Here is a 23,662-nt window from a genome sequence, read left to right as displayed (position 1 = left end):
TATGTATTTACATATCTAGCATCTAAACTTCATCTTTTACATAAATGACATCTTATTATTGGAAGGAGTTTCTCACTTCAAAAAAGTGATATTTTTTTGTGTAATGTGTGTGATTTGGATCGTATGGATATAAAAGGTAAAGTTTTGGTGTTAGATGTATAAATACATAAGAATTGGAAGGTATTTATGTAAATCTTGGTTGTTCGCGAGAAGGTTGTGTTCGGCTCATTAAAAAGCTCGTGTTCGGCTCGTTCGCTAAGTTAACGAGCTGAACAAGAACAAAAATTTGTTCATTCGTGTTCGGCTCGAAATACTACTCATCAATTATATATATATATATATATATATATATATATAGTAGTATTTTAATTTTTAAAAATTTAATTGACTACAAGGCTACAAAAATTTATAATTACTCAAAAGTGTTAAATTGTTAAATTAGATTCAAATGATGTTTTATGTCTTGCCTCAATTCTTAACATCTTATGGCAACGTAATTAGGGTTGTCAAAACAATTCTTTATTCGTGAATGACTCGTGTTCAGCTCATTAAGGTAACGAGTCGAACACGAACACATTTTTTGAGCTCGAAATATAAACGAGCCGAACACGAGTTGAGCCTGGGCTCGCTCTTTTCGGCTTGTTTACACCACTAGTATGCACTTATATTGTGTCAAAAATATATTTTAGAAAATAATGAATTCAATAAATATTATTATTTAGTTGTATGTAGTTGAAAGCATAATTTGAGCTTTAAACTCTAGACTTTTTCTAAAACTTTTAAAAATTAAAATGTTATTGTTATGTGCAATATAAATACAAAAAACATAATTATTATATTTTAATTCTAAACAAATAAATTGACTTATCACGTTATCGTATGTAAATTAAGGTTTTTTTTTGTCAACTTCATTGCTTGCAGAGAATGTTGTCTAATTGGAGAATTTTTTTGAGAGAGTTCATCTCATGTGTGGGGTTATTTTCAAAAATATAACTTATTAATGATTAAGGAATTACTAATGAGGGTTAAAAGAAATAACATTTATATAAAACGCGGACAATCAATAATAAGATAATTTTAAATATATTATTTTAATTTATTTTGATTAACTGCAGTTTCATTTGTTATATTGCAGACAAATATACATAATTTAGTTCATATCGTCTGATTGTCTGTTCTCGTCTTGATTAATTCTACTTCCCGGGCTATTTTTTGATATGTTTGATTTGTTTTAGCTGGAAATAAAGATATTATATCATTTAAAATGAAAAAATAAAATAAAATATCAGATTTCTAAATACATAAGAATTCTGTACAATTGCAACAATATTAATCAGTAACTCGTAAATTACATTTTCATACATGAAGCAATTAAATGAAGTGCAATAGGGACAGTACTAAACTAAATCGATTAGACTGCTGTGTTAATGTCATTCTAATTAGATTGCTGTATTAAACTGATAAGAGTTAGCCGATCGAATGATGACTAATACGTACACATCAAGATTGAGAATTTATGCCAGGAGAGGTTCGGTCAATCGTTTCGATTGAGTTTCTTCCAATTCCATGGTGCAAGTAACCAGTGCTGAAATTAATGCACAAATTGAAGGAATGAGCCCCAGCCCATACCTTGTAACTGACAAGCCTCCATTTTCCGCCGAGGATCTCATAATATGATCCGAATCTACAATACAACAATAAATATTTATCATGAGATAAAAAAAGGTTTAGTGGTTTGAAGAAAATTAGTGGCAAAGATAAAGTAGAGTGAAGGTTTCATGATCATATTTTTAGTTTTATAACCTGTTTTGCTTCAAGTGAAATATTACAATTTACAATTGAGGATGGGTTGCTTACAACATGACATCTACCTCTACAAATCCGCATGAAGATGCGATAAAACATGTTATGAAATAGGAGAAAGAAGGGGAAAGAAAATAATTGATCAATTTTGATCAAGATGAGTTTCAACATTCTTCAAATTGGTTTAAGCTGAGTGTAATATCTGAATAATAAATCACCTCTTGCATTCATGTCAAAGTGAATCGGATAGTGTTAAAATCCATCCAAATCTTGATATACATTTCTTTTTTTGGGAAATTTACACTAGTAGTCTCAAACCTAAACTTTCATATTTACATGCATGGCAGTTTGATGCTTTAAACTTCTACATGAAAAGGGAGGGGGGAATTAATTTAAGGATTCACGGTTCACAAGCCACCAATAAAATTAACAATTTACTTTATTTTAATATAAATAAGCAATACGAGAATTATAAACCATATGACAATGCTATGACTGGATTATCAATTTAAAATCAGCGAGTAATGCAATATATTCATCACAATAAAATTCCAACTATATCAAATTTGAACAAAATTATGAACACTAGTAACAAGTAATGATGAAGAAATAATGTCAAGAAAATAATTCGCCAAAGACATTTAGGTCTGGCACTAGTATGACGAAAAGCTTTCACCCAAAAAATAGTCTCGCTCAAACAAACAAGAAGAAAATAAGGGGAAATTTTATTCAATCAGCAGCAACAACAACAAAACTTTATCCCACTAAGTGGGGTCGGCTACATGAATCCTCTTTCTCCATTGCGTCATATTGAGTGTCATATTTTCATTTAATTCTAATAAATTAAGATCAATTTTTATACAATATGCCCAAGTCTTACTAGGTCTACCTGTCTTTTTTAACATAAGTCGAATCTAAAACATCTACTCTCCTAATCGGATCATCAGATGGTCGACGTTTAATGGGATCAAACCATCTAAGACGACTCTCTCTAATTTTATCCGTCACTGGGGCTACACCAACCCTATCACAAATATATTCATTTCACATTTTGCCTCTAAGTGTAAGGCCACTCATCGGCCACTCATCCACCTAAGCATTTCCACCTAAGCATTCTCATCTAGGCAACACTTAACTTAGTTTTATGCTTCTTTTTAAAGGACAACATTCAACGCCATGGATCATTGCAGGTCTCACCACCATCTTATAAAATTTTCCTTTTAGTCTAAGCGGTACTTTTCTATCACACAATAGGACCGCAGCATTCCTCCACTTCAACCAACTAACTTGAATTCTACTAATAACATCCCCATCGATGAAACCATCACTTTGAAAAATAGACCGAGATTACCTAAAGCGTTCACATCTTTTAATAATTTGATCACCCATAGTTACAACTCTGTCACTAGAGCTACTACAACTAAAATTACATTCCATGTATTCAGTTTTAGTCAAATGAAGGCCTTTAGACTCCAATGAAGACCTTCATAATTCAAGTTTTTCCTAAGCTTTCCCTCTAGTCTTATCCACGAGAAGGATATCATAAACAAAAAAAAAAACATACACCAAGCTACATCCTCCTGTAAATGATCCAGTAAGAGCAGAGCATCCATAACTAAAGCAAAAAGATTTGGGTTAAAGCCGATCCCTGATGTAATCCAACAGAAATAGGAAAATATTTGGGATTGTACATCCAAGAAGATTGAAATGTTTGAGATGCAAAGCATATAGATGGAAGATATATGACAAACATAAAAACACACCTAAGGATTGTCAAAATGTCAATATTTACTATGAACTCATCATTACTACTTTCTTGATAAGTTCAATCAAGTTCATTGACATCTTTATGGGAAAAATTATCTCTGATATGACCAAGACATTGAAAGGTGTGATTATATCAAATATCATTAGAAAATTTAAAAATTGAAATTAAGAACCGTAGTGTTATAAATATCATAAATCAATTTCTCAAATGCATGTAGTTCAGAAATCAATATCAATTCTAGAAGCTCAATAATCCCTATCTCAAGTTCAGAAAAAATTTTAATATCCGAAAGTTACTCTATGAACATTATTATTATAATGGCCTTGGATTTTGCAAATGAATTTGGTGATGATTATGAGAAAATAATAATAGGAGAGCATCCTTTTGAAACTGAGGTTATGAACCTAATAATTCTATGATTGAAGATGAACACGAGCCACAACTTAAAAGATAAGTTAGAGATCAAACCTGCACATAAGTCTACAAAGCCTTCAATTACTATTATAGTTTTGCAGTCTCCATAAATGAAGATATATTTTCCACATTAGATTGTCCTATTGTCTATCATATTAGAGTGTCATAATATTGCAAGATGGACCTATTGTAATAATGGTCTTGGATTTTGCAATTAAATTTGGTGATGATTATGGGAAATAATAATAGTAGAGCCTCTATTTGAAATTGAGGTTGTGCCTGAGCAGAATTATGAACCTCATAGTTCTATGATTGAAGATGAACATGAGTCACAACTTAGAAGATATGTTTGAGATCAATCCTGCACATAAGTTAACAAAGCCTTCAATTACTATTATAGTTTTGCAGTCTCCATAAATAAAGATACATATTCTGCATTAGATTTTCCAATTGTTTATCATATGATAATGTCATAATATTGCAAGATGTCTAGATTCTCCACTAATAATTGAGGCTATTATATGGGATGCTACTCAACTCCCTATATTATTATTATTGGCCTTTTTATGTTTACATGTTGACCGTCTACTATCATAATCAATTTGCTGTAGAATTCTATCTCATTTAATTCATAATGTTTATGGACATCCAACCTCTAGACTTCCAAATTCTTCATAAATTACTTTGTCACTAATAGTCCCACTCGTCATTCATGATGCTATCATATGACCACCCTACTATAGTTCATGCATATTTTTGGGTGATCCTAGAGCTTTGCATGAGCCTGTTTGGCCTCCACCCTTCAAACTCTTTGAAAAAGAGTTTCTTTTTTCCATGATGAAATGATGTAAGACATATGGTCATCAATAATCTCTGATCATTAGTTTATAGGCATGTGTTTTTAATAAATAAATAGTTCATATATATGTATTAATGACACGTCATTCCTTTTCTCCATAGTTATTGCAGCATTAGAAAATTATTGTATGCCCTAAGCATGAATTAAGAGATCGAGACTCTTGTATTAAAAAAATTGATTGATTGAATTGTTAAATAAAATTATTGTCCCTTATTAAGGCCTCCTTTATCTCATGTATCTCTATTTCTTCACCCGTTTCTCTCTCCATGAATTTCTTATATGTGCCTTTTTATTTGTTATTTTCAGGTCATGAGATCAAAACCATCCATCAAAAAATTAGAAATATGTTTAATAAATAATGATATGATCTAATAAATGCATTAAATTGAGTAATTGTATTGAAGATGACATACATTTGTAGGTTATAGCATCAAAAATTGAACTGGAGGGGTATAGCAGTGCTCCAACTATATGAGAGAAATACATCTCCTCCCCACATATAAAGATATAAAAATATAATTTTCAAGTAGAAGTAGGCATGAATGTTGCTATCCAAGGCAAATAAGAAATTCAGAAAACGCATAAAAATAATAAGCAGCAAGCACTAATTATTTACTGATGAAGTACGTGCCTTGGTATGATTCAAGGACATACAAAGCAAGCCCGCATGACAATTTGTCCAGGAAACTCAATGAACCATAAACAAATCCACAGCCATTGACATCTTTCCCAACAAGCATGCTTTGCATGCTGATGCCTGTAACCTGTGTTCAAAGAAAAAATTAAACAAGCTGCTTCTTGCAACATGATGAATAAAATTAACTATGAAAATGAGCCTTAATATAAGGGAGAATAAAATAGTCAAAATTACAACTAAGCCTTCAAAATAATGCGTACATACTTGGTTGTATATAAAAAGCGACAATGAGGCGGTAGTATTTTCAGTTTTAAAGGCAGCAGTATAAAACAGCACATGGCATAAGTTCCATTGAGATTCAATTAAGAAGACCACAGCACAAATAAGACTATTAAGGTGTCATCAACTTGTGGTTCCCCGTTTGTCAAATAATAATAAAGTATAATCCCTTTTTTTTTTCTTAAGAAAAGAGGGATTGTCTAATATTATCTTAAAGATGCTCAAACTATCTGAAAGCAAAACAAAAATTTTTAGAACAAAGAGCAATGCCTATAGGTTTTTCCTGCACTTGAGAAGATCTGTCAAGTACCAAATTCACTAGCAGATAAATTTTATTGCTCAAAAATAACGAACAAGTTATCGATATAAAACATAGTATGGAGTAGCACCATACCATCATTAAAGCATTAGCAACGCCAATAATAATCGATAAAATATACATGGTGCTATGAAGACTGCTTGGAAGAACAAAAATTGCAGAGCCAGACAATATCCAAAGAACGGCTCCACTTGTAAAGGTGGCCTTAAGTCGTGAACTGTTCCAGCTGATCTCCTATAAGTAGGCATACATGCCATTGTCATTCAGAAAAATAAAGGATAAAGTTTGACAGCGTTCAGTTACCTGGAGAATCACTGATACAATAAAGCTGCTAATGTAGATAATGGCAGGTACCTGAATGGGTTATTTACAAATCAGACATATCATTCAATAATCTTAAATAAAAAAATGTCTCAAAATCTGTGTAATATTTGAATAAAATGTGCCAGACCAAACTTGCATACAAAGACTGAAACTCACAGTACAGATATTGATAAAACCGATGGACAAAGGAATAAGACAGCTACCCAACAGCTAGGGGCTCAGGAAAGCTAGCATGGAATGAATAGATCTCTTGAGAATCTAATCCTATGCAAAAAATGAAAGAGAAGTAGGAGCCATGCAACAGATGAAGATGGTGGGATTTTTCTATTTTGTGTGTGAGGGGTGTGGAAGGGATAAGGAAAGGTCATTACATGGTTTATGAAATGCAAAATGAGAAGGGGAGGGCATTGATATTGTATGGGAGTGTGCATGTTATCACGAAGATAAATGGTGCTAATAGTACAATTGTTAAACCTCAATGCATCTCATGTAGTTTTCATAATTCAAGGGAAGAACTGACCCTCATTTGTGCATACAGTGCATAATGTTGATATTATGTTGATATTAATGTCGATACCAATGTTGCAAAATTCTAAATATAAGCAAAACTGCCAAACCACGCAGGATGTCACAATCCTAACCTGAACTACAAAATTTTCATATTTCCAATCAGATAAAAAACTATGCCCTGTTTGAGATCACTTTTTGTTTTTTGTTTTTTACAGAAAACAAACCCAAAAATATTATTTGTTTATTCATGCTTTGTTTTTTTTTTCCAATTTTGTTTTTAAAACACATAATGCTTGTTTTCAAAACATCAAAATACAGAAATTGTGTTTTTGTTATTTTAAAAACATATTTTTTGGAGCATTATCTATGCAAGGCTTCGCCGCCCGCCCACCGCTACAGCTGCCACCCGCCTACTGCCGCAGCCATTGGTCCTCGCTCGCCATCCGCTTCCCGCAGCCCACCGCCAACTGCCCTAGCCTGTTGTCGGCCCCCACCAGCAGCCACCAAACACTCACCGGCGGGCGTGCGGGCTCGGAGGGCGCCCTCCGCTGCGGGCCACAGGCCGCTGCTGCCCTCCGCCGCAAGCCACTGCCAGCTGCAGTCACTGCCAGGCATCTGCCGCCTTCCTGCCCGCCGCCTACTCACAGGTAATACTTTGTGTCGGGTAGAGTAAGAAAGTCTTCGTATATGCAATGGGCGGCAGAGCTTAACATTGGAGTGCACATTGACCCAACCATTTTATAAAAAATATATTTTTTTCTTTATAAAAAAATAAAAGATACTCAATCAAATTTGTTTTATATTTTTTTTAAAAAAACATATAAATTATAATAATACCAAAAGTATTTAAAAAAAAAAAGAAAACAGAAAACAAAACAAAAATAAAATAAACTTAAAACAAAAACAAAAATAGAAAACAGAAATGATCCCAAACAGACGCCAAATAGATATAAATTAATAATTTTTTTTTACCGGAAATCACCAAACTACTATTAGGTTTAATGATTAACTCTTAAGAACGAGAGAATAACAAAAAGAAGAGGAAGACAGAAATGAGAAACAAATAGAGTTGATAAACATCTAGACTCTTCCAACCTTGCCTCATCCGGTAACTTCAACAATATAAATATATAATTATAAAAAATTTTGGGAAGCAATTTAGAGCACATTGAACTCCATTATATCATGAAGTGGGATGGTTATAAACATTTTTTATTCAATATTATTTAGATTTTGCTTGATCATATTCCACTTTGCAGGGAAAAATGAAAAAAAAAATCTGAATAAACAATGCTAAATTGCTAGTATAGGCCAGCCTTTCCCTTTTGGTTCTTGTTCTATAATAGATGTCTATAAGCTGAGTTCTCAATTAAGTTATGAATAAGTTTTAAAAAGTAAAGTAGATGTTGTCAGCCAAACCAAGTACGTATAACACAGATTGAAGAAATTACCAAAGCTTTTGCGGATTGAGGCATTCCCAAATCGTTGATAACAAAGAATGCAAGTAGTGCCTGGTCAACGAAAATACATATCGTCAGATCTCGCAATGCTTTCTCCTACTTTATATTTATCTAAAGATAGGCTTCAATTAATACACACCCGTCAACCAAAAGAATTATCATTAATAGCTCATAGCAATAAAACTAAAAATAAAAAGTCCATTCCATAATAATTTTCCTAGACTAAATAAGCAAATAAAACTCCACTCCCACATTCATTTTCCCAACACCTCAAAAAAGATTTTTTTTTTTCAAATGTTACATGCTGTCTTATATTTGAAGTTACCAGGCATATCCTCATGACTTGAAGAGCGATTACGACAGAAAAAGGTATAAGCTTTGGCAAACAGCTATTGTCCACTCATAATTGGCAAGAACAGTTTGAATTCATATCAACTATTGGTAAGAATGAAATATTCCAAAGTTGGTCTACTTTTCAAACAATCAGAGATCCTTTTTTAATTAAGTGAGCACTCTATGAAGCAATAAATTTTTAAATAAGAGCCACCAAAAGTGTAAGAAAAATTGCGGAATAATAATTTTCTAGAACCATTTCATAAAGCGGCCTTAATAGTTCCACCTCATTCATAACAAAATTTTGGTGGACTAATCTTTAAGACATTTGCTGCCACTCTCATGAGGACATAAGAAGATTTTTATACTAAATTCATAATTTAAAGTTAACAACACTTTCTAAGAAAATGATTATGGGCTCAACCTGTGAGACATTAGTTACTAATCTTATAAGAACATATACGATAGCAACTTGATAGTAAAGAGCCTTCTTGAACCAGAAATTCCAGGATATTTTAGAAAAACTTTCACATTCTCTTCGCTGCTTCAGCCTACAAAATAGAAGGTAAGAAAATAAAATTTGACTACTCCTAGAAGATGCTTAAGCAAAAGTCAATCTACCAAGAAAAAAAAATCATTAGATTAATGTTCCACCTAATCATCCCATTAAGCTTATAGGATTTTGAACAAAATAGCGCCTTAAAACAGCACTTACGTTGGCTCTTTGGTTGCAACGAGAAAAACAACGACAAAACAGCAACCCATGAAAATTGACAAGTAGGCTATCCAGCGATACTACAAACCAAAATGAAACGTGATTAAATGAGTAACACACCACAGAATAGCATGTTCTTATCTGGAAAACAAAGATACCTCAGATTTGATGTCGGCATATGCTTTAGCATCATACATATTAAAAACTGCTAAAGCAACAGCATATAAGCTGAGATTGGCAACCTACACAAAAAAAAAATTTAGAAAAAAAAATTCCAAGTATGAAGAGGGAGATATTTCTAATTCATTGAAGGAAAGATTACATCACCATGGTGAAAGCATTACGACAGCTAGTGAGGGAAACTCTAGTTGTTTGATTCAATGTAATGCAATTCACCATTGACCTGAAGCAGAACAACAATAACCATAGTTACTGAGAACTTGATTGTAAGTCAGCGGATTACAAATACCAAAAATGCAATATTGGCAGAGTTGAACATACATGTGTGAAACTTGGGTAACCGCCCAGCCCACATTAAAAATTGAAGCAAATAAGCTATAACCAATAGTTTGTAATGTGAACGAATTATTCCCAATAATTTTGCAAGGAAGACAGCCACCAAAAACAGAAGAGAATGAAATTGCAACCAGAATTGATCCCCCGCCATGCCATAGCTTGAAATGTCCAAATCGGTCAATCTAACAAAAAAAAGGGAATTAGTATGAACAAGCAAAAGTAGTTAACTGCTTAAGTGATCCATGCCAGCCCAAGACCAAGAATTCAATTCATAGTATTTTAAAGGCGATCTACATTATCATCATGGTATCACTGTTCTTTTACCAGAATCAGAATTTTAAGAAAAACAACAAAAATAAGAAAAGCTATTGTATGAATGAGTTGCAATGAGCAATCAAGTGCTGACATGTGTAATCATAAAAAAAAACATCAGCTAAACCCTCAAATATGAAAAACCTTGCCTCAACATTACTCATGCGTTTAATTTGTACCTTAAAATAACATAAATTTGATAGGTGCAGAAGAAGTAACTGCCTTATTTTAAATGTTTGGCTATGAATACTTCCTCATTCCAGCTAATTCAGAGTGCATCCGCTGACAAAATTAGTGTAACTAAGCATTTGTAAACCTCAAAGAAAATTGGAATTGGCCAACCCCATTCCTGCCAAGCTCTTTGACATTAATCTTGCCCCCAACTTGCTAGCAAACGGTAGACACATCCAAAATTTAGAATAATATCTATTGTTCATCGAGCATAAGGATCAAACCTATAATCCAAAAATATTGGCAAAAGGAACAACAACTCAACATATGAATCCAGAGTAATATCCACAGTATAAGAGCCCCAAAGGGGGTTAAGCCAAAGGGAGCATCACCCAATAAGCGGGTGAGCTCAAATTGATCATCAGCATTTACAACATTAGAATCCCTAGAACCAGGGACAACGGGGGCAGTAGGCGTCCAACCGGAGCGGTAGAGAGCACGTCCCGAAGCCCAAGTAGCAATCGGATAAAATTACCGAACGCAGTGCAGAGGCAAAAGGGACGAAGCACGTGAAGGACGGTGCGATCTGCTAGCAACGGCAAGCGAGAACAGTGAGCACGAACAGCTACTAGAAACTTGCAAAGCCAGACCATAACGAACACAACAATCCGCTGTGCAGCGGCACAAAGGTGCGGGGTAAATCCGTAACGGTCGCCTTGGGAGCGCTAGAAGAGAGGATTTCACGCATGGCGCGAGAAGACGACTCCTCATCGCGCAGAACTAGACCGCGACGAGCTGAATTCGATAAGAACATGGGCACTCACGTGAGGCATTTACAAAAAATGCTTCCTTTTTACACGCTCAAAAAAATGGGGCTTTGAATCAGAAACCAACAACAATCCAGTCAAGGCCAATTTGAAAGCACAACAGCAGCAAATGATAAACGCTAAATCAAGAATTGAATCAACAAAGAACCAGAGGACGAATCCAAACTAAATCAGCACGGGCAACTCAGCCAAATAGTAAGGGGGTGTTTGGCTGCAGAAAGGATTTTGGAGTTGGGATTTAATAAATCAGAATTTAGGCAGTGTTTGACAGCATGCTATTAATGGATTTAGCCACCGGATGTAACTTAAATCCTGCCAAATATAAAAAAAAATAAAACTTAAATCCATCAAATCAATTTTTTTTCGTGTTTTGTCTATTTTTTTCCTCTTTCCATCTTCTTTAGAACATAAATCCTGATTTAACAAATCTGATTGCAAGTCGGATTAAAGGAATTACACTGCCGTTTGCTCGAGCACCATTTCCTTTGTTGAGATTCATATGATGTATTGGATTTAGTAAATCTTATTTAACATAAATCTTGTTGCCGCCAAACACCGCCTTGTTAAATCTATCCCTTGCTGGATTTATTAAATCTGGATTTAATATGAATCGAAGGCAAAATTTGGACCTTAGATCCAAAATTTCATAAATTCATAAAATTTGTGTTTTTTAATGTTTGGCTGAATTTAATAAATCAAATAGATAAATCGGATTAAAAGACCGCTACCAAACAACCAAAGTAATAAGAACAGAGATTATGAGAAGCATTAAAGTGCATATAAACTATCCTAGCAGGAAACATCCTATGTATGATTAAAATTACCAAAACTAAAACTACAATTTTCTAAAAAAAATATTGACACAAATTAACAAAAGTAAAATCAAAATTCTGGATGTCAGTTCTACTCAACATCCCATACAGTCGGCATTACGCCCTCCAAGAATAAAAACATGAAAACGTGTATTTACGCAAATTCATTGAGTTTTTGCAAGCTTTTCAATGCAAGAGGAACCATATAGACCGGTAAATTTCTTAAGACGGGATTAAGCAGAATTTGTAGGCTCCAAATTTGTATTGTGTTCTCATCAAACGTAATAATGTATCAAGAGTCCATGAATGTTACACCAAATTCTCCAAAGTTGATTAAGCAGTTTCTCGACGACTCTCGAAAGCCTAATTCCTCATACCATAAAAATACAATCCTTCCACCATTAGTGTCTAGTAACATTTGACATCTACGAGGATCTCTAAAATTTTTTGTCTCTATTTGACTGAATTCTTCAAATTGATTATGTTATGTTTAGTAATTAGCTATTTTTCAAACTAATAAAGTACTTCCTGTCATAAAAACACAAATTGAGCTCAATGATGAATGCCCTCTCTCCCTCCATAGGGCTCCTCCTCCCGTCAGAAAAACACATTGAAACAAATGATGTCTACCCCGTTAATGGTTTATTTATCAGAATCAACAAGTTAAGATCAGCACATGAATGGGATAAAAATAAATTTGATCATATACTAAAGCTTTGGATACTAAAAAGTGAATTCATATTATGATCCATGCCATGCATAAATAATATCTGAGGAGAGAGATTTTACCAACACTCCAGCAAATATAGTTGTGAATGCATCAGCCACCTGACCTGAAAGCATTACAATGGCTGCATCCCTGCAAAAAAAAGTAGCATTCAAAACATTTTAAATGATAACTACTAAAACATTCCATGGGTGAGGATGGTGCCACAGGAAAGTGTAACATGGTTCTTAGATATTACATTTTTATCTGAATCAGTCATTGAAAAAATTCCTTGCATATTTCCTAGTTAAGAAAAGAGTGTAAAGTGTATTAGAAGAATCAAACGGTACAGTGTTGCCAAAGAGGTAATGCATTTCATCTCCAATAAACATGCGACGTTTTGGGATGGGAAGTGTTGAGCATAGATTACGCCCTCATATATGTTGGTAAATTGTATCTTTTTTCTGCAGAATTTTAAGGTAAATTGATTTGAGATTGTTCGTAGGCTCGCAAGTTTATACAAAAATAGGCGGAAATGCATATGACGTATCTTTCGAGCTTTCATATGGATGTTTTATTTAAAGTGAATGTGTAAATCAGCCACTTCCACTTTGCAAACATTTTTACCAGCAATGCACTTCCTTACAGGGCACTTGGTATCTGTCAAGTAACTTCAAAAACGGGTAAAGTGCCAAAAGAGCCCCTTGACTGTATACATGGAGCCGTTTTAATCCTAGAGTCTACAAAAATACCAAATTAGTCCCCATGGCCTTTAAATTGGGGCTGAAAGGATTATTTCAGCACATTTTAAAGGAGTCTGAGAACTAAATTAGCATTTGATAGACTATAGGACTAAAATAATCCCTTGCAAAGAGTCAAGAGACTATTTTAACACTATTCTCTTTTAAAAAGCTTCGACTTACATTACAAATATTGAATTACCAAATTGGAACTCTCTAGCTTATTGGCCCATGTAATTTTGATGAATCCAAACTCTTCATGTATATTGAAACTAATTGTTCTAAAGAAAGTAGCAGGTGTAAATCAAGAAGCCTATGAACTCAAGCAAAGATAATGAGAGGAATCTTGGCTATATTCAAGATCAGGAAGAGGTAAAGAAAGGCCATTAATCCTCTATGGAGATGTAATTGAATCAAGGTTGAGCTTCAAATTGTAATAAACCACAAAGTCTTGAGTTCAAATGCTGGGGACAAATTAGTTTTAAGAGCCATGACATAAGAAAGAATGAATTACTGTTTAATGGCTCAAGATTTTGGTTCAAAAAGTCAGCGGTTTTGAAGAAGAATAACAATCATTGCCCCCCATAGTTACTAGTAAAAAATAAGAAAGACTTCTGTAGGACTTTTATATGTTTCGGTTGAGACCTTAATAACCTAACTAAGAAAAAAATCACATAAATAATCAGATTCAAAACTGGCCGTGGAATGGTCTGCAGCAACCCTGACTCCCTGATTTTATGGAGAGAAGGCTGGAACAAAAGGAAGCATACAGAAGGTATCCACTAGGAGATAGAATATAAACATAGACCAATATATACTTAAGACATTTAGGTAAAGAATACGATGCAGAATTTAAAACAGAAATGTGAAAAAAGAGTTTTTTATAAAGCGCATATGATGGCTTGTTTACACTACCAAGCATGGACAAAACTATTAAGACAGTATTTGGTACTTCAAAATTGCAATTTTAGAGCAATTAGTTGAGCTATTTAATTATTCTTCAGTAAAACCTATTAAATAAAGAAATAGATAAGGATAAATTTACTGCAAAATTGCAATTTTTATGTGCTTAAGACAAACATAATTAAAGAACTAATTGCCCGTTAAAAAGTAAACTTTTCTTTACTTCCATATAATGAAGAAAAAGGCAAAACGATTAGCACCAAGATGAAAGCAGAAGGCTGATTACCACCATATAATTCTTAAAATCACATTATTATAATGCAAAAAGAGAAATCTGCACCTTGGACTTAGTCCTAAGTCAGTCAAGAACAATAAAAGATATGTAAACCAACAGGCCGACGTGATGTCATTTAACATATGGCCAGCACCATATCCAAGTATCGCTAGTCGTCCAAGAGGCTCAGCATGTTCTGCTCTGGCAGATACCTCATCATGTTTTGCATCAACCATAATGGCCATAGGTCCAAAGCAAAAACAAAATTGTCTGAACTCTCTAATAATTTATTTGCTATCTGTAATCAAAAGACCATGCAAATACCAAAATCATTAGATAGAAAACTAAGATAATGAAATTTAGATGACAAGAATAATTGACACAGCCGTTGCTACCAATTCTACTCGAAATCACATAAAAAACCAATTCCAATTCAAACAAACTTTCAATTTGAGGTTTGATGATTTCCATGAATGGTTACCCGACTTAATCGCATAAGCTTACTGTCTCAACAAGCAAATGTATTTTTTTTTTACCTGCAAAAGGGTTTTGATCAATGTTATACCTCTTAAATGGATAACTTTAAGAACTATAACAAAAGAAAGTTTCAGCTTGGCATCCAAAAAGCTATACAGGAAGTGGATGGATAGTAAGATTAAATAGAGATATATCAGTCTTGTGGAGCCCAAGCACCAAGGGAAGACCGAGAACCCAATTCCTAAGTGCCGGGCTTAGGCGCAGAAGCGCCCACCATGAGGGTGCCGCTTCTGAAAGAGGCACCTTTGCGCCCCCTATGGGCCCTTTGCCCCCATGTTTAGGCGCTCAACAAAGAAAGGGGCACATTTGTGCCCCCCTTGGGCACCCAGTGCCCAACTATCTTGGGCATTATTTTGCTTCCCAAGAGACGGACGTTTTTGCTCCTGGAGCAGTTGGTACGCAAACTTTCTGGTTTTAAGCCAATTTCAAGTGGCATGTCTTTTAGACTTCTTCGAGTGTTCTTTAACAAGTTCCTGGTGAAGGAGAAAAGAGTTGAAGAGGAGGATTTCTAGGATCTAGACTTGTGTTGTTCGCGTCGAATTAGAAAAGGAAGATTGTGAAGCGCCTGTAAGGTTTTCTTCATGTGAGTGTGGAGAAGAAATTTGTGAGTCATTTGTAAAACTGTCTGATTTTCATAGTGAATTTGTAGTGGTGTGACTTCGTGGTTTTTTCCCTTTCTCGGATTTTCCACGTAAAATTCTCGTGTGTTTTTCTGGTTATTTTGATTTTGCTTCTATGCTTAAATTTATTGTTCTGATTTTCTCGAATCACGTGATCCTATTCCGCGGTGAAAGTAGTAGGAGATTCTTTTGGAGCAGTTTCTCCCAACAAACTGATATCAGACCGGGGTTCGATTCGAGTGGGAGCAATGACCGAAGAAATAAGGTTCAAGGTGGAGAAATTTAATGGGACGAACTTCGCTTTCTGCAAGATGCAAGAGGAGAATTTGCTGTATCAGAAAAAACTATACTTGTCACTGGGCAAGATGTACGAATAATTTTCTGCTTCTAATAAAAATTTTTTTATAAAGAAATTATTCAACATGAAGATGGTGGAAGGCAGTTCAGTGGTAGAGCATCTCAATAACTTCAACACTGTAACGAGTCAGTTGTGTTCAGTGGGGACCAAGTTTGATGATAAGATTAGAGCACTAGTGATACTGTCTTCATTGTCGGGCAATTGGGATGGTTTGGTGACGGTGATGAGTAATTTTTCGGGGACTTCGAAGTTGAACTTTGATAATATCATGAGTCTAATGCTGAATGAAGTTTGCAGAAAAACAGCGAATGGTGAATCTTCAGGTTCTTTATCGAATATTGATAACAGGGTAAGGAATTTGGGCAGAAATATAGCTAGAGACTGATCCAAGTCCAAGAAAGGAAAGCTCAAATCAAGTAGAGGATAATGCCAGAACTACGGTAAGAAAGGGCATTTAAAAAAAGACTACAAAGCTCCAAGGAAAGCTGGTGATGAAAGACATGATAGTAGTTTCTCTACTAATGTCTCCACTTGTGAAATTCAAAATCACTCCCTGGTATTATCCCTAGTCAATATTGAATCTTGGATAGTGGATTCAGGTATCTTTTTTAATGTTTGCCCTAATAAAGAGGTATTTAAAAATTATACTCAAAGTGATCTACGGAAGATTTATTTGGGAGATAACAAGGCTTACATTATAGTAGGAAAGAGTGATATCAAATTGTCGAATGAAGCAGTTTGGAAGCTTACTGAAGTGAGACATATTTCTAGTTTGAAGAGAAATCTCATCTCTGTGAGTCAGCTCACAACGTCGGGACTTGTGACTACTTTACAAGTGATTCGTGGAACGTGACCGGGGGGCATTAGTATGGCTTGGGTTAACGTTGAAGGCACCCTTTATTTGATCAATGAAATGATTGATTTCATTGATGTGGCTGGAAACATAGTGGATGCAGGTCCGTGGCACCGTAGGTTTGACCATATGAGCGAGAAAGGTATAAATTCCCTACTTTCTAAAAATAAGCTTCAAGGTTTGAAATCAGTTCATTTAGATTTCTGTGGAGATAGTATATATATCAAGCAGAAGAAAATTTCTTTCTCAAAGAGCGTGTCGGTGTTGAAGTTAAAGAAACTGGAGTTAGTGCATTATGACGTATAGGGTCCTACTCCAGTTCAATCCGTTAGAGGTTATCACTATTTTGGCACATTCAGTAATGATAACATGAGAAAGATATGGGTTTATTTCTTAAAATAAAAATCTGATGTATTTAAAGTATTTAAGAAGTGAAAGGCTATGATAGAAAATGAGACAGACTTGAAACGAAGTGTCTCAGATCAGATAATGGAGGTGAGTACCGTGATCAGAAGTTTAGGCATGAGTTCACTGTCCCAAGAACACCGCAGTAGAATGATGTAGCTGGGCGCATTAATAGAACAATCACATAGCGTGCTAGGAGTATGAGGTACCATGCAAGCTTGCTGAAACTGTTTTGTGTTGAAGCAATTAACACAACAGTTTATTTGATTAATTATAGTACGTTAATACCTTTGGAGGAAGGCTTACCTGAAGAAGTCTGAAATGAGAAAAATGTACGTCTATCTCATCTAAGAGTATTTGGGTGTTTTGCATATGTGCATGTTAATGCAGGTTCTAGAGCAAGCTTAACTCAAAATCTGTCAAGTGCACCTTCATTGGATATAGCTCAGAAGAGTTTGGGTACTTGTTCTAGGATTGCCAAAATTATAAATTCATCATGAGCAGAGATGTCACTTTCAACGAAATAGAGATGTACAAGGATAGAGTCAGAACTCAGGACAGTCCGTCAGCTACTTCTGAAGAATCCAGATATGTAGAGATAGATGATAATGATGATAAAGAGAATGGAGAAATAAGTGTTTAACCAAAAGGAACCTTGTAAGTTCCTTAAACACCTGCTACGGAAGTCAAGAGATCCAATAAAGTGAAACAATCCATACTCTACACTATTTGTTACTACTTGATAATAGTGAACCAAAGTGCTTTGAGGATGCCACTCAAGTTGAAGATTCAAAGGAGTGGGAGATTGTCATGAATTAAGAAATGAAATCTTTGGAGTCAAATCATACTTGGAATTTGACGATACTACCAAATGACAAAAGAGCATTGCACAACTAGTGGTTCTACAGGCTCAAAGAGGAGTCAAATGGTAGTAAGCGCTATAAGGCAAAACTTGTTGTGAAGGATTTTCAGAAGAGAAAATGAATGGTTTATATAAAGATCTTCGCCCCAGTAGTGAAGATGACGACTGTAAGGGTTATGCTGAGTCTGGTAGTAGTTGAAGATCTACATCTGGAGCAGATGGATGTAAAAACAGCTTTCTTACGTGGAGATCTGGAGGAAGAATTGTACATGGCACAACCACAGGGTTACAAGGTTCTAGGTAAAATAGATTTGGTTTGCAAATTGAAAAAGAGTCTCTATGGGAGAGACAGTGGTACAGAAGGTTGGACAGGTTTATGTCAGAAAATGGGTACTTCAAGTGTCAGTCAGACCATAGTTGTTTCATCAAACACTTTGGTAAATGTTATATTTTACTTCTTTTATATGTAGATGACATACTGATTGCAGGGGCAAATATGGAGAAAATCAAAGACTTAAAGAATCAATTATCAAGTGAGTTCGAGACCAAAGATTTGGGTCCAATTAGAAAGATCCTCGAAATGAGAATCAACAGGGAGAAGAGTACAAGAACACTGAAGTTGTCTCAGACAGAGTAAGTTGAAAAGACTGTATAGAAGTTCAACATGAGCGAGGCGAAACCAGTTAGCACTCTCTTAGATACTCTTAGATAGTAACTTCAAACTAGTAACTTCAAACTGTCTAATGAGTTATCACCTAACTCAGAAGCAGAGAAAGCATAAATGGAGAGAACTTTGATGCTTAAGCAGCTGAAAGATTGATGTATGTGATGATTTGTACCATGTCAGATACTGCATATGCAATGGTGTGGTCAGCAGATACATGGGCAATCCAAGCAAGCATCATTGAGAGACGGTAAAGTGGATTCTCAGGTATTTAAGAGGAACAGTCAATAAGGCACCTTGCTATGGAAGTGCAGGGATCAGTGTATAGGGATTCGTACATTCATATCTGGTAGAAGATGTGGACAGTAGGAAAAGTACAATGGGATATATCTTCACATTGGGGAACACAATGGTGAGTTGGGTTTTCAGGTTGCAGAAGATTGTTTGACTTACAAATACAAATATGTTGTTATTACTGATGCTAGTAAGGAGATAATTTGGCTACAAAGTTTCATGGTGGAATTGGGCAAGGAGCAGAGGATTGGAAAGCTCCACAGTGACAGTATGAGTGCAATTCATCTTGTTAAGAACACTACTTTTCATGTTAAGACAAAACACATTTAGTTGAGGCATCATTTCATTTGATCTCTTTTTGAAGATGGACAGTTGTTCATGGAGAAGATACACAGCTTAGAATCTTGTGGATATGTTGACGAAGGTGGTGACTATTGAGAAAAAGAAGTTGTGTTTGACTTCAATTGGGTTTCATGAAGGTTGAGACCGAGGGTGAGACACACCACGGTATAAGATCACGGTACGTGACTATGAAGGTGATTCAGATAGTGGTGCAGGTACAAAGGATTAGTGTTGGATGTTATTGTCTCCAAATGGGAGATTATTAGTCTTGTAGAGCCCGGGGAAGACCGAGAACCCGATGCCTAAGCACTGGGCTTGGGCTCTCAAGCGCCCACCATGTTGGCGCTCCTTCTGAAGAGGGTGCCTTTGCGCCCATGTTTAGGGGCTCGACAAAGAAGGGGATGCCTTTATGCCCCTCTTGGCGCCCAAGCGCCCAACTATGTTGGGTGCAGTTTTGCTTCTAAGCTTAAATTTATTATGTCGATTTTCTCGAAACTTGTGATCCTATTTTACAGTGAAACTAGAAAGAGATTGTTTCAAAGTAGTTTCCCCCAACAAGATAATGATTAAAGGACAAGAATTAATGCCTTCAAATAAGTTTCCCTTTCATGTGGCAATGTTATCAAGTTTAGTTTCCACAAAATTTACAAACAAAATTACACCATTAATTGGGATGATAAAATCAAAAAGAAATTTTATTGAAGGTCCATGGCATAGAGAAATCAAAAAGAAAGAATTTTAGATGGTGAAGCGCATAAGTTTCAAGTTTACAACACATAGTATCCATATTTCCCTTCAAAGATCATCCATGAAGCTTGAAATATCATTTGCTTCCCAACTCTTTGAAGTTTTGAGGCATTGGACAATCAATCATAATTTTGAAATCGTCCACATTTTCTCTCTCTCATCTTATCAGTTCTTCATTTATCTCTCATAAACCCAAGGGCATTTCCATCTCCCACAGCATAATGCCTCCCCTCACTCCCCATTCGACAAAGGCTTATTGTAACTACACCCCCAAATCTCACTTGCTAAGTCTTAACTCGCTCCTTCCTCCGCTTTGTCACCACCCCTCCTCCCAATGCTTTGATGATAGAGATAGAGCATGCACTGGCTTGGCTTCCTCATCCAACTCACAAATCACCCTCCACAATATCAGCAACTCCTCCATACTCCACTAATCCGTAGAACAATTGGTTTTTCAATGGCTCTAATCCTCTTCAATTCCTTACTAAGAATATTTATTATACCCTTGCTTACTCCAGGAATAGCCCCACCCAAAAAACACTCTTATTTCCTTCTTCACATACATGAAAACTCGCAAACTACTATTGCACACCATAGCACGAATAAAACCCTCCCCAAAGCACATTCATCATTAAAAAACTCTATCATTTAATCTAAATATTTAATTGAAGAAACTATCAACGAAGCTCTCTCTAGCACTTCATCTATAATGCCCTACAACAGTTCTACCACCATCATCGTATTATCCATGCTCTCAAATGTGCACTCCTCTACTTTGCCAAAAAAGTCATAAAAATAACGTGTGAATCTCTAATGAGATAGTGAACTTAATAGTAGAAAGTAAGCAATATTGGCATATTAAGCCCTTAGTGAAACACAAACCACAGAAACCCCAAATTTGAAAAGAAAGTATGTTGGCGACAATGGCAAGAGCTGAACTTTCATAAAATTCTAGATGATTTGCATAAGTAAAACCATTGGCAATGATTAACACTTAATCCAAGTATGGAGTACTTGAACACGCAGCGCATTGGTAAGAAAAAAAGTTAAAAAAAAATCCTCAGATGCTGGTTCAAAAGATCACCTTGCCCAAAAACAAAACCTGTGTATGGAACTTCCCAAATTTCATGGATTGCTTCATACCAATTCATGTTCCATAATGTCTTTTTTTTATGATCCCAATTTATAATTTCATTTAGATATAACCTAGAATATACAAAATATATTTTGTTTCGCCAAATATTTCCAACAAACTCTAATACCATTTTCCATTTCGATATTCTTTCTTCAAAATAGAAACCTTGTTAAAGGCTTCTTTAATAAGAAAATAGCTACCTCTTATAATCAATAAATCAGTATGGGCTATTGGCAAACGTAGGACCACCGAAACCCTAAATGAGATCCATGACTCAACCCAGCAGTCAGAAAATAGCCAATAAAGCCAGCTGCTGAAGGTAAAGCTAAATCGAACAAAAACATAAACTTTCTTCTCCACAACATAGCCCCATATAGAAACTGGCACAACACTATTACTAAATCAAGCATAAATCCAATCAGGCATGGCAAAACATCAAAACAAAGCGCAGCCTCAAACCCCCCAAAACTGGCATTCCACTAAATACAGTGAATCGTGTGAAGAACATCAATAAAACCCCAACAAAAAACGTACCGGGAGATCCACAATTGATGCAAGCAAACGAGTAAGCTGGTTCTTGAAAAAGAACTCCTGGATCTTGCCTGCTTCAGAAAATCAAGAATCAAAATAAACATGAGCAGACTTCCGTCTCAGTTGGTGACAGTGAAGGCCTCAACGCAACCGATCGAACACATTGGATTCGAAAAGGTAACTAGCTCCGATCTTATAGGCGAGATGGAAGAGGGAAAAGGAAACCATTTCTGCAGCCTGTAAAGACGCTTCCGTGGACGCGTGCTGAAAAAGACTGCCGCCAGACGCAAACGAAGCAGATCGTTTGATTCAGTTATAATGGCTGCAGAATTTAGCACGTGCACCCGGAATTCTATGCTTATTACAAATTAATCCAGATTTGAAAAAATTAGGATCGTAACTCTTTCTTAAATTGAATGATGAACTGAAGAATATCTATATGAAGATGATAAAAATAAATAATTAATTAATTCTTAATAATTACTATACACTATATTAGTAATGAAAATAAATGTTTATGATAACGTTATATATGCCATTTAATATTAATAATGAATAATGTAATTAATTCTAAAATTTTCTATTATTAGCAATTATCAGTCATTTGATTGTTTAAAATTGAAAAAATAAATGAATAATAATTTTGTTAAACTTTGGCTTCATTTGGGGCCGTATTTTTTAAGCGTCGCAGCCCCAAACAGCGAAGTTTTTTTGTTTTTTTTCGTGTGCTTTCCTTCAGCGGCAGCGGCCACTTGCCGCTAAATAGGAAGAAAGAGAGCCGCAGGATCGACCCCGCGGCCTGGCGTTGTCGAGCGTCAATACCTCCTTTGTCCCGCTCGAAAGCCCCGCTCGAAAGCTGCCCTAACCTGTATTCGGGAAACCGCCGCTCCTTCCTTGTCACGAAGCACCTGCTCGCTGCTCCCTTGTCAACGTGGTAGTACTTTTGAGTTGAAATTGGCATGTTGTTAAGCTATGAACTATAACCAAACGTTGGGAAAATGTTTAGTTGTTAGAAATATGAGAGAAAATTATAATTTGTAGATTTTCAGTATCTTAAGTATTGAATTAATTAAATTTTCTTTCTGATAAGCCTCATGTATATATTTTGATTGGTTAGTAGACCTAATTGGAGAAATAATTATTTTTTATATATATAATTATTTGGTGCTACTTTATCATGCTCTCGATTCATGAAAATAAGTTAGGTTTCGACATTGACCTCAACGGTAACTGGAAAAGACCATATTGATCGACTAATCAGCCTTTGCCTATAAGCTCACATAAATTGAATTACATAGGAAAATTGAAAATAAAACTCATGAAGGTAAAATTTTGTGATTAAGTATTTAATATATACTCTAAAATATTGTACATTTTTATCTTCTCGCCTTATTTCAAACACTCACCATCTGACCTCGGGAGTTGTTGTGATAAGGAACACCCAAATACATTAGTGTTTTCATGGAGGAAGATGCTTGACAATAGCTAGCGATTACACAAATATTGAAGTTTGAATGTTGAACGATGGTCCTAATGCAATAGGATGAGAAGAAGTCACGAGTTGAATAGTTCTCTCGTGCATTTTTTCTATTCTCACTCTCTTCTTCTTCTTCGCAAAATTTTTAATCTTCT

At 35.3% G+C, this 23,662-nt stretch overlaps 2 protein-coding genes across 2 annotated transcripts; one reads left to right on the top strand and one right to left on the bottom strand.

The window, feature by feature from the left end:
• Positions 1-1,336: 1,336 nt before the first annotated feature.
• On the bottom strand, positions 1,337-22,304 carry LOC110026154 (major facilitator superfamily domain-containing protein 12-like). The gene is made up of 13 exons (XM_020726993.1): positions 22,034-22,304; positions 14,749-14,980; positions 12,849-12,918; positions 9,923-10,119; positions 9,749-9,824; positions 9,580-9,663; positions 9,422-9,501; positions 9,131-9,257; positions 8,365-8,424; positions 6,383-6,433; positions 6,155-6,313; positions 5,476-5,608; positions 1,337-1,684 (listed from the first exon to the last, which is right to left on the bottom strand). The coding sequence occupies exons 2-13, from the start codon at positions 14,925-14,927 to the stop codon at positions 1,515-1,517; spliced, it is 1,386 nt and encodes a 461-aa protein (XP_020582652.1). The 5' UTR covers positions 14,928-14,980; positions 22,034-22,304; the 3' UTR covers positions 1,337-1,514.
• On the top strand, positions 18,476-19,713 carry LOC110026166. The gene is made up of 4 exons (XM_020727014.1): positions 18,476-18,754; positions 19,165-19,248; positions 19,411-19,543; positions 19,640-19,713. The coding sequence occupies exons 1-4, from the start codon at positions 18,476-18,478 to the stop codon at positions 19,711-19,713; spliced, it is 570 nt and encodes a 189-aa protein (XP_020582673.1).
• Positions 22,305-23,662: the final 1,358 nt, after the last annotated feature.

The sequence above is a fragment of the Phalaenopsis equestris genome, unplaced genomic scaffold (genome assembly GCF_001263595.1).
Source record: "Phalaenopsis equestris unplaced genomic scaffold, ASM126359v1 Scaffold000353, whole genome shotgun sequence".
Taxonomy (NCBI): domain Eukaryota; kingdom Viridiplantae; phylum Streptophyta; class Magnoliopsida; order Asparagales; family Orchidaceae; genus Phalaenopsis; species Phalaenopsis equestris.
Note: the sequence above shows the minus strand (reverse complement) of the source record. Positions and strands in the feature narration are given on the sequence as shown.

Coding starts and splice junctions, on each gene's coding strand:
- LOC110026166 (XM_020727014.1), top strand. CDS start 18,476: ATGACGACTGTAAGGGTTATGCTGAGTCTGGTAGTAGTTGAAGATCTA. Junction 18,755..19,164: donor TTGTTTCATCAAACACTTTG/GTAAATGTTATA, acceptor GTACCATGTCAG/ATACTGCATATGCAATGGTG. Junction 19,544..19,639: donor TGGAAAGCTCCACAGTGACA/GTATGAGTGCAA, acceptor CTCTTTTTGAAG/ATGGACAGTTGTTCATGGAG.
- LOC110026154 (XM_020726993.1), bottom strand. CDS start 14,927: ATGGCCATTATGGTTGATGCAAAACATGATGAGGTATCTGCCAGAGCA. Junction 9,664..9,748: donor GTCGTAATGCTTTCACCATG/GTGATGTAATCT, acceptor TTTTTTGTGTAG/GTTGCCAATCTCAGCTTATA. Junction 9,502..9,579: donor ATGCCGACATCAAATCTGAG/GTATCTTTGTTT, acceptor TTTGGTTTGTAG/TATCGCTGGATAGCCTACTT.